Source organism: Ceratosolen solmsi, unplaced genomic scaffold, assembly GCF_000503995.2.
Source record: "Ceratosolen solmsi marchali unplaced genomic scaffold, CerSol_1.0 scaffold7, whole genome shotgun sequence".
Classification (NCBI taxonomy): Eukaryota; Metazoa; Arthropoda; class Insecta; order Hymenoptera; family Agaonidae; genus Ceratosolen; species Ceratosolen solmsi.
In genome coordinates this window covers 17,732,326-17,744,591 of record NW_011948413.1, presented here as the reverse complement: position 1 = coordinate 17,744,591, position 12,266 = coordinate 17,732,326, and the positions used below count along the sequence as shown (strand labels likewise).

At 27.0% G+C, this 12,266-nt stretch overlaps 1 protein-coding gene across 1 annotated transcript; it reads right to left on the bottom strand.

Annotated features, from left to right (window-relative positions):
- Positions 1-5,083: 5,083 nt before the first annotated feature.
- LOC105367592 (uncharacterized) lies at positions 5,084-7,128 on the bottom strand. The gene is made up of 3 exons (XM_011506360.1): positions 6,912-7,128; positions 5,868-6,034; positions 5,084-5,502 (listed from the first exon to the last, which is right to left on the bottom strand). The coding sequence occupies exons 1-3, from the start codon at positions 6,979-6,981 to the stop codon at positions 5,221-5,223; spliced, it is 519 nt and encodes a 172-aa protein (XP_011504662.1). The 5' UTR covers positions 6,982-7,128; the 3' UTR covers positions 5,084-5,220.
- Between the last annotated feature and the right edge of the window lie 5,138 nt (positions 7,129-12,266).

Here is a 12,266-nt window from a genome sequence, read left to right as displayed (position 1 = left end):
CAATTGATCATATTTAGAAATATCTTAATCATAAAATTATTATTATCCTATTGATTATTCTAATATTTTAAATAAGAGGGGCCATTTAATCAGTACATATATATTGTCGAGAGACAGCCAAAATAATTTCTATATAAAATATGATTCAACGATCAATCAAACATATCCTTTATGGTATCTTAACCCTTTATGTTCAAAGCTGCATTACAAAGTAAAATAATTTGGTAAAATGCAATTTAATAATGTTACATGTATCTTATAATTATAATGCATTTGTATATTAAGTCACGACTTGCTGTAATGCGTCTTTCTCGAATTAGCACATTTACTCTATTTTAATTTATTTTTTATTCGTGTTGTAAAAGTGATAGCGTTCAAGACATGGTTAATAATGATGATGATGACGATGATGATGATGCTGATGACGATGATGACGATGATGACGATGATGATGATGACGATGACGATGACGATGACGACGACGATGATGATGATGATGATGCTAATGATAATAATAACAACAATAATAATAATAACAATAGCAATAATAATAATGATGATATAAAATTATTTAATATTACTTTATAAATATTTGCCATATATGATTTTACATACATATATCTGTATCGACATAAACGATACAATGAAGCGTATAATTATAAAGTTAGTGTAAAAGTAATTGGAAAAAACTATTCCTTAAAAATATAATTTTAATATTCCGTTACCTTTCGTTAAATTGATTGGAATTTTTTATTAAATTATTTGCAATATTTTAATTTAAATTAAGAAAAATTTCAATATAAAGTTGTTCGAACACTCAAGTTAAATGTCAAATAAATGCTACGTCATATTGTATCAACTTATTTATAGTTCGAGTCATAAAAACTGTAGTTCTAATAGATTCTCCAAGCTTATCTGCAAATTATCTCTATAAAACTTTGCAGTGCATAAGATCTTTTGAAAGTAGACCATTCTGTCCATAAATTTTTTTGCATTTTCAATTAAATAGAACGATGAAAATTCATCATAAAAATCTTCGATAGCAGATCGTCTTTAATTACTTAAAAACATTTTGAGATTCTCATACATCGAATAGTTGCATAACTCAATCGAGAAACAAGTAACTTTCTACTTAAATGGCTTCGTTTAGCAAATGCTTATAATATAAAATAACTTTTAATTAATATTTACCTGTTGTAATTATCAAGTTTTCTAAATACATTACATTACAATACCTTAATTATATTTAAGAACATTTAATATTATAATTATTAATTTTCATTGGTTACTCGCAATTATATAATCATAATATAATATGTTTAAATAATATGAAATAACATGCGATTATTTAAACATTTTCAGCAACTTATGAGCAAAATTGTTTGAATAATCAGAGAAGGTTCATTAAAATTATAATATATCATAAATATTCATATTAAAATTAATTATTTTTAAAGAAAGTCTTTACGTAAATGCAAGTTTACTTACTTAACACCTACAAATGAAATTTATATCTACGTTAAACAATTTAAAGAATTATGAAGAAATTTAATAACGAAGCATTTACATTGACGATTAAATAACATATTTATGAAAATTGTAATAGAAACTCTTCATTAGTAGGAATTTCAATAATACAATTAATTCAAGTAAGCAGTACTATGTTTTTGGGATTGATTATATTAATTTAAGGTTATATATTTCTTACTCTACGTATTCGATTGAAATAACTTATTTGTATGTGATTGCAGTATAGCTGTCTTTGCTCATACATTCACTTGTTCATCTTTATAATCTACATTTAAATTTTATTCAATGATGTGTTTAGTTCATTTTTTTTTATTTATATATTTTTGAAGAATTATAAGTTGATTAACTTTGACTATCACCACTGCGGTCATGAAGCTACCCTTCTACAACAATTGACGCACTTTCTTTATATTCTCGTCTTTTGTGTCAAGTAACAAGGTTACATCTTCTCAGTATTTCTATTAGTAGCTCAATAAAAAATTATATGAAAGTTATTTTAGGTATTAGTTAAGAAATTAAAAGTACAAAAAAAATTTAATGAATATTGTAATAAGATTCTAAAATGTGTTTTCAAAAGCATTAGTCGAAGTAAAAATATATGACATTAAATTGAATGAAATGACTAGATTTAGAAATTGAACAATACTGAAAAAAAATCTAATATTATATATAATATAATAATATTAGAAATTGAACAATACTGAAAAAAAAATCTAATATGTGCTTAAAAAACCTTTACACAAAATTTCATAAAATAATGAATTATTTTTGTTTTCAATTAACACTTCATTTGTTCTTCTATATTAAAGTATAATTTACGAATTTTTTAATTCAATGACGAATGATATTTGTAATGTTTCGGTAAGGCAAGGGAAAAATTTTTAATTCTCACATTGTACGAAGAAAAAATAAAATAAATCGTTTTAGAATGAATTTAATTCTTACACTACATGCATTTAAAAATTCTATTTATCTATAATAAAATAATTTTATGGTAAAGTATATTTTATATTTTACTCGAATCTTATTCAAGATTATTTAAGAGGTAAAAAATCCTTAGATGCACGTTAAATTAAATATTCCAACAAAGTTCGCTAAACATTTCAACCTCGACAAATATACAAATGACCTATGTTTAACTAAAAAAATATATCAAAATGTCAATTATCTTAAACTTTCGCCAAGATTCACATGCCTCGCTCTTAAATACATTTAATAAGCAAGTTCTCAAACACGTCATGCATCAACAACTGCTCGTGGAGCGATGACAAAGGCAATTGCCAATCCCTTGGAGCGAGACCGAACACGCGATTGTGTGCGTGACAACTAAGTAGAGAATTGTACACGTTGCTTTTGAAATATGGGACATCTTAGCCGAGCCACAAAGATATTTAATGTCGGCAACTAAGCCACAATCTGTTAAGATAAACTTACCTGTTGTAAAAGTTTGTAACTCTGTAATTTGTATGTAAATTTACATGATGTACCGCAATTGATGTAAATTAATGAGCGTTACAAATTTGATAATTTTCATTTAATTAAAGAACGCTGAAAAAAAAAATATATATTGACTATCATCGAAAAATATGCTCTAGTTAATACTATGCGTTTATGCTTACGTTGCCGTATATGTAAATACGTAAAGACAATAATTTATTACTCATAATTATTGAAATTATACATAAGTGTAAAAATAATGGCAATTATGGAAATGTAATGGATAATTTATGTAAAATTTCTATTAAGTTTAAAAGTATATTAATATCGCCCCGAGTAAGTTTTATATTAGGAACGTTAGTAAAGTTAGCATATAATTTATATCGCTACAACTGTCATCAAATATAATCGATTATCACAAATCACTTGTATAATTTAACCTAATAATACAAACTGTAATTTTAGTACATAATTTCAGAAATGTACGAAATTCAACTGTCAAATTAAAAAAAGTAGGAATAAAATGTATTTAATAATAACTGTGAATAAATATTTTTACAAAATCGATTAAATCGAAAGAAATATTAATAAAGCCAGTATATAATGAATTTATAAGCATATTTAGCTGTAAATTACAACAAAATAAACGAAAACTTTTATTACGATTATTTGATTTTTCAATTGCATTGCAAATTTTCATATTTATGAAATATCACCGAATAAAATTTATACTTAAAATGAAAACATATATTTAATGTATATCAAATCAACGACTGAATATTGAAATAATTAGTAATAATTAAGGCCAAAGTTCATTACTGGTGTCATTATTAATTAAAAGAGTAAAAAAATCAAAATTATTATTTTACAATTGTTCATTTTCTATTGTATTTATGACATACGATTAAAACTTTTTAACTACTCTAATAATTTCAGCAACATCATGATATTTAATAACGCTTATGCATATTATGCAGTTTATGTCACCTAACTGTCCTTAAATACTACATAATACACTATTGTGTTGAATAACATCGGCTTTCAATTATTCAAAATTGTTGACGAAGTTACTATTGAAAATATTGAATTATACCGCACATTAGGTTACATCAATAAGTTTTGAATTTTGAAATATACAAAATTGTTAATACGTAAATGCTTATACCTTAATAGATGCTCAATTTGATGTATATATATATATATATATATCAAATACATAAAATATACGTATATATGCGTAAGCGTATTATATTATAAAGTTATAGCGTATTATATGCGTATTATAATGTTCTAAAAAATACTGTAATTATTTGATTTGTACAATTTCTCTCAATTATAATAAAATTAATTTTTCATATTTAATTATTTAATGTTTTTATTCATCATACTTTATAGCTTACGTAATTTGCAAAACTTATCAATAGGGTATTCTCATAAAATTATAAATATAATTTTAGGTGTAAAGATTATTAAAAAATAGAACATAATTTACGAATATTAAAAACAATCAACTTGTATTTGATTGAATTTGAAATTATTTGATAAATTAACTTTATTAATTCATCTTTATTGTATATAAATTTTAAATTACCTTATCCAAGTAAAACATCAAAAATAATGTTTTTAATAAAATGGAAATTTAATAAAAAATATTTCTTTTAAAACTAAAATAGTAAATTAAATTACAATTGGATATGTTGGATATGTGTGAATAATTATCATTCTTAATAATTGGAATGTAAAATTATGAATTGATGAAAATCAATTAAACGAGCTTGGACATAAAATAATGCAAAATACAAGCAATTCTAATTATAAATATACAATCAATTCGTAAATAAAATATAATGTTACATGTTATTAATTTTGAAAATATCTTTATTCACACATATATATTTTACAAATAGATATGCATACAAGAGATTCATTAGTAAACGAAGAAAATTATTTATTATTCTTTAAGCCTCGTATTGCTTGATATATGCTGATAATGTAAAATCATTTTCTTTTTATATTACGTGATATATTAATAGCCAATGCGGATTATTATGCTTTAATGTTCTTACAATGGTACGAGTGCTGGATTAAATCGATATTTGCATTGCAAAAAAAAAAAAGATTGACTATTCTCGAGAATGTGGAAGAAATATTTTAATAACTAATAACGTATCATCGATATTTTCACATATCACTCGGATGAATCGACATGCGCACAATTCATTATATAAATCCTAGATGAGGATGCTTGTTATTTTACAGCGAGTGGCAGGAAGGATAGACCGTAATGGTAAGGAGTATCTGAAGCATAAGAGCGAGAAAGAATTCCAATTCCTTGATCACGAGCTCATTAGCTGTCCCAGTTCCATTGTTGCAAAAAGATTTTACGCAGCAGGCAGTGCAGGCGTAGAGTTTCGTACGCTCGCCGATGACGATGCATCCGGGTTCGCACTTGTTGGTGCAATTGCGCTCGAGACCCCACATCATCGGTACAGATGTCGAATTCTCCGTACTCGTTGTGTAGGAAAAGCGTTTCACCTTTAGCACAATAATACGTAAAATGTATTACGAATTTTCCATGCGAAACTACATATACATACACGTGTGCATGGAACAATATTTCTTACAAATGCATTGCTGTTGCGATATTATAAGATTTATTTTCTATCTCTCACCTATGATATTAATGTTTTTCATTCAATTTTCCAAATTTACTGGTACATTGCATTGAAAATCAATCGATATATAATTCATTTATTTCCGAGATTAAAACAATATAGAATAGTTATTTACCAGTATTCTCGAAATTATTTTAATTGCATTTTAAGCCAAGTCCCAAAGATATTGATAACCATTGGATTATGGGTATGATCGTATTAAAATTTGTCGACAGTAATAAATACCATGCATGTCCGTTTATCGTCTTTGCACTTTTGAATAAGCGAACTGTGGTTTCCAGTGACATTGATACAGCTTTCACCTTCTCCAATAGTATCGCATTGATAGCACCATAAATCATCTTTTCTTTCGGATGCTTTATGTGTTCTATGCTCTTTAGACATCAGTTGGCCTGAAACGATATGTATTCCATTCAATATAATTATTTATCTCTTTTTATCTGCTTTGTATTAAGGTAATCATTTACGAACGATCATATTATAATAAATTTTTCGCTATATCATGTGTAAAATATCAACCGTAACAAACGTAAGCTAAGGAATTGTTAAAGTATATGTTAACTCAGAAAATACATGAACCCTGTTCATTTTTGAAAGTTTCCATCGCACGATTAGTGAAGCGCGCTCAATCTATTAGCAAATAATTATTTAGTAAGCTCTGGCATTTATAAACGTTGTTAATTTATTAAATTATATTAAAAATGCGGATAATTAGATCATACGATATCTTTTAATTCTATTCGTTTATTTATACTTATATGAAACGTTGTATTTCAATGAAATAAACATTGAAATTGGAATTTCGAAATTTCGATTCAATGGCTTAAGTTACCCGAGTAATATGCGCACATGATAATACAATTTCTATTCCAATTTAAAATGCATATGAATTTATGTATCGACAATCGCTTGTGCACCCTGTACCAATTGACAAAATGTCAGTCTGCTCGATTGTTTGAATGAGTGACGAATACGATTCAAAGCATTAACGATGACAAAACTTTTGACGTATTTGAAGCTAAAGTATGCTTAATCCTGCCTATTTTTCAGCACGCTATCTCGCGAGCTACGACACACAGCGATCTACGAAATTAACAGAAATGCGAAGGAATAATAAGAAACTTTGCTTCCATTCGATTATAGTTTAGTTAAATATCTAAAACAAAATGAGGAGAAAAAAAGAGAGATAAATGCAAGAAAAATTAACTCTGAGTAGAGGCTCGTATATGAGCAGGAAGGAAGGTAAAGGAGGGAATCGTAACGACTTACCGCACGAGCTGCCAGAGAGGAAGACGACCGCGAGAATCAGAAGCAACAGCCTCCAATCCACGTGTAGCATGTCGTTGGTCAAGCTCGAACCTCATCAGGACATGATGGACATCCTGAGTCGAGGGGTATTAACACCAACGGCAGCTCCATGCCGCGGGTCGCCATCTTCTTACAGCCGCACATGCGCGTACGGAATTCTCTTTTACACTAGCGCCCAAAAACCTCGGCAGCCGATGGTTGCGCGACAGCACAAGCTCTCGACCCTTCCTCTCCTCCAGAATCCTCGGAAATCGATTTTCCAAGCGACTACAAACTTCCGGATGATTTTCCCGCTCGCTGACGCATATAAGCGCACGTAGATGCGTGCGGGTGCGCGCGCGCACGCCAGTACGTACCGTGCAAGGTGAGACTGGATTTATCGATTGGAATTCCTCACCCTCGCACACTCTCTCAACATCCAGTCGAAGGCTCATTCTGGGCGCTAGATACGAAGTGGCAAGCCTTTCAATCGAATTTCATAAGTATTGACCTCATAATCCGGATGGGCTTTCAGTTATTGCACTTTTCCTCGTTGGCTTGACTAACGTAGCAAGGATTTTCGCACATCCAGTTGAAAGAGTAGTCGTGCAGTTTATGGGCTAATCAGCTATTCTTGAAACTAATGTCTAGGGTACCGGTATTGTCAATGCATATTATACTTGCAGTGAATTTAAAATTAAAGCGTTTGTAAACATTCCCGATACTTTGATTCAAAGTACACTTTTCTAAAGGATAAAAAGAATAATTTTCTTATACGTTGCTTACTGTATGAATTACCGTAGACTGGCAGAAGGATAATTCCTTAGGAAAAAATAATATGTTATTTGATATGCAAGTAGGTGAGCGTTCATAAAGATATGAATAATAAAATAATATATAAGAGCGCAAAATTTTTTTCAATGCATCAAACTCGCGAATTTTCTATTGCATTGCATTATCGCCTGTATTATACAAGAAAAAAATGAATTGTTTTCAATAATGCACAAATACATTTTAATAAGGAAACTTTTAACGATAATTTAAAAAGTCTTAAGTATTGTGATACTGTTTTAAAAAATAATCCAACTAAATTCTAATATTCGTATAAATAGAAAAGTATATAAAGTTTCTTATTATAGGTAGCTTTGTTGAAAATAAAAACTTTTCTCAATTAAATTTTCAGTCTAAATTATGAGCAAAATTTCCTATAATTAGTTTTAAAACTTTGAGCATTTAAAATTTATAATTCATTATGTTTATAATTTTTACTTGTTCTTCATTGAAAATCCTTTACTTGGACTGTTTGTTCTGTATTATTTTTTCATTGATCTTATTAAAAATTTTGCTCGTTATTATTAACAATATAATAAAAAATTTCCACATCATATTATCTTTAATCCCGTTCTGCCGATTAAATTTATGTTTGTGATTCGAGCAATTTTTATCGATGCTATCGACAAAAGAATTTCAATATCAATTGGAAATTTGAAAACAAAATTATTTAAACAAATTCATCATTACCATAAATTAAGAAAATTATACATTTAATAATTAATGTAATTGCATTAATTCCCACTATGTAATTATTCATCTTAAAGAGTAATAATATGAACGATAAACTACATAAATTGTTAGACAAAACAAAGCCTTAAACAATTTACTCTTTTCAGCTAATATAATTTTTTAATTTTACTAACACCTATAATACTATCTTACGCTCTATACTAAGAGATACGTACAATAAAGTCACAGATTACATTGATTGCGAGTATTACCGAGGAGGAGAAGAGCTACCTTTCAACACTTGTATTTAATTCCGAACTTTTACGTTTTCTATCTCTTTCCATTTTCTTCGATGACCTATCCCTTTCATTTCCCTTTTTTTTCTTCATAATATTTTCTACTTCTCTCATTATGTCTCGTTTTTTTTTCTTCTTTTTTCTTTTCTTGTGGATCAGCCAGCAAACGAACATAGAGTTTAAGGATTAGGAGCTTGATTACAAAGCCTTTGTACAGAAACGATGTATCATCTTTAAAACTTCAAAATCTATAAGTTTTTATATTTCATTAATTGTATAAAAAATAATTTGTTTCTTTGGAACAATAATGTCGGTAATCGTGCATGGTGAGAAATTTTACTGAAACGAATTTGTTTTAACAATAATATCAATCGATTAAATAGATTGTTAATATTCGCATGGATATTGAAAATATTTACAAATGTCAACGTTTCAAACATTTATTGTTTCAAATTATCACTTAAAAAAATTATCTACAATCTATAGTAATAAAATAGAAGTAGAATAATTATAGAAAAATGTGTATTACTCAGCTGTATCTTTGACAATTTTCTATATATATAACCATTCCAATAAATTCAAACCTTTCAATTACAGAATCTTAATAATAGAATTTCGAATGTTTAATATAAAAAATTAGATATTTAAAATTAAAAAGTTACGTTTTAATGCCATTTATTAAGTATTAATTTATAAATAATGAATTTTTTAATCTTAGATATCTTAAAATTATATTTTATTGTTTAAAAAAATGTAATTAGTTCTCTGAAACTTACGTAGATATAATTTTTTTTTTTTTTTTTATAAATTGTATGAAATCGTATGAATGTTAATATTGTATAATATTCATGTATTATATGTATATATATATATATATATATATATATATAAGTATTTTAAATATCTAAGATTTATTAATAAAACTGATCTTATAATCTACTTATCTTAATATTTATTTCAATTTAAAACATACTCGTCGACTTGACATATTATTAATAAAACATTTATTATACTTTTAGTTAATTTATCAAGAACGTAAAATTATATTCCAAATTAATTGTACGATTATTTTACATTATATACATATAATAATAGACTTATGTGTGTTTAAGCGTGCGTATGGGTATTTATAAATACATTTTTATTGAATTTAATATTATTACATATTTTATTATAAATCCAAAATATATATTTATATATTTTTATTTCGCTTAATGACTATCGATCAACTAAAATCATATTGTCTAATTCGTATTTTAATAACTCCGTACAAAATATTTAATCACTTAGTTTTATAATAATAGAAGCAAAAAAAAAATAATAATAATAATAAAAATATAAAATAAATATTGATTATATATCCCATTAATGTCGATAAAAAGCTTTCAAACTACAGTGTAATAACATAAAACGAAAATTAAGGTGTAAATGAGTGGAAGGCATTTCATTAGCCATTTGTAGGGATGAAAGGTGCTCATGAATCCTACGTATACTCGTATAAATCTCACGCAACCTCATGGGATTTCGTGCCGTTTTAGTAATGGTAGAAAAGTGGCACTCTATAAAGTGCATAGCGATAGTGAATCTAAATGTCAATGAAATAAATATCCATTGGGAGCTATCGCCGCTCTTGAAAGGCGATGGCAGTGACCCGAGGACAGAGACACCGAGGACTTGATTTGAACTTTGCTACGACTACGTGCTTGGTATTTAGAATTGCATCACGTGCGAAAACTCCTGCTGAGTTTCGCTCCATATCCTTTTTCTCGCTCTTGCCATCCAAGTTTTGTCCGCACTGCCATAAAACTCGATATGTAGCAGCATAAACTGATGGGCGGAATCGAGGGTGAGTCTCGTTCAAATTGTATAGGTGCCAGGAACATTTTCAAACGCAAGTTAACAGATACTTTTTCCTGTATATAAGCATTTTATCAACTAGTACACTACGTGATGACAATGTTAACTTGATAGGCATATGAAATTATCGTTAATAATATCAGTTAGCGTTAGTTAGTTATTAAGGAATCTGCGTTTCCAATTTACTTATGAGAAAATTTCAAATTAAATACAAAACTTTCTATAATTTTATATTTATAAATAATATTTAAACTTTTCAGAATTGTTAATAATCGCATACGCATACGAACAAACACACACAAACACACACATATATATATATACACGCGCGCATACACGCGCACGCAACTACGTCCACATTGAATGTAACAAATCTTTTAAAATCTCTACGAAACACTTTATCTTTGAGAGATTAAATAGTAAATCTAGAATTACCAAAATCATGATCATAAACTTTGTGCCAAAAGAGACTTTAGATCCAATTTACCAAAGTTTTACAATCTTTTTAACTGAGATAGATATACTAAAGCGATTATTGTCTAAGGAAAGTATTCCTCGTAATTATTTTCTCTTCGGTTATATTCAAATAAAAGTTATTTAACTATTCTAAATATAATATTATGAATAATTTATTAAGAGTAGTGTAAAGAAATTTAACAAACACGATTACACACAATTTATGTAGATATTACACAAATTAAAATCTAAATATTATAAGATATATGCACATACATAAAGACAGTTATCAATTGTTTTCTGTAAAGGTTACATTGATATTGTAGTAAATTAATTCATAAATTATATGCGACCAATCACTTTACTTAACCTGAATTTCAGAAAATTTTCTTTTATCTGTATTAATATGTATCAATGTATAATAATTATCACAACATAATTATATAAATAATAATTTCTATAAATCATAACAATTTTCGACTATCCATTAATACACTATTATATTCGTTAAATTTCCACTGGTTTCTTAGGTCCTGAATATTAGTGTATGAAAACCTAATCTATATATTACCTACTCCTCCATTACTATTACTACGCTGTTTTTTAAATAATTGTCTCGGATAATGCAATGAGACGTGTATAATATAAACTATCTTGGCTATTTCAAAAATTTGCAAAAAACATAACTATACATTTAATTCTACAATATTCTGCAAAATACATATATTTAATAATTTATATTGTCAAACATATTAAATACACGTGCGACTTTACATTATCTTTACATCAGTGTTTCTCAAATGCTCCAAGATTTATGTCCATATACATTGAAATTCATTTGAGCCACGACTACAGGCATAATAGTAATTTACTAACAAAATTCCTATTCAAAATTACTTATTATAATTTAATGAGTCTATTATTAAATTATACTTTAAACAATTGTAATTAATGTTTATTAATTTTTATACAAATACATTACAATTAAATAATCTATTACAAAACAAATTAAGAAAATAATGAATTATTATTATATCATAAATTAAGAATGTATTGAGAATATATTTAGGCTTATTATACCTAATATCTATTATATAATAAATTTAACTAACTTCACTTCATATATATTAATCATTAAATTATATAATACTTTTGTTAATAACATCGGTATTAAACATATAAACAATAATTATTATATTTACGTATTATTTATTTCTGAAATTTA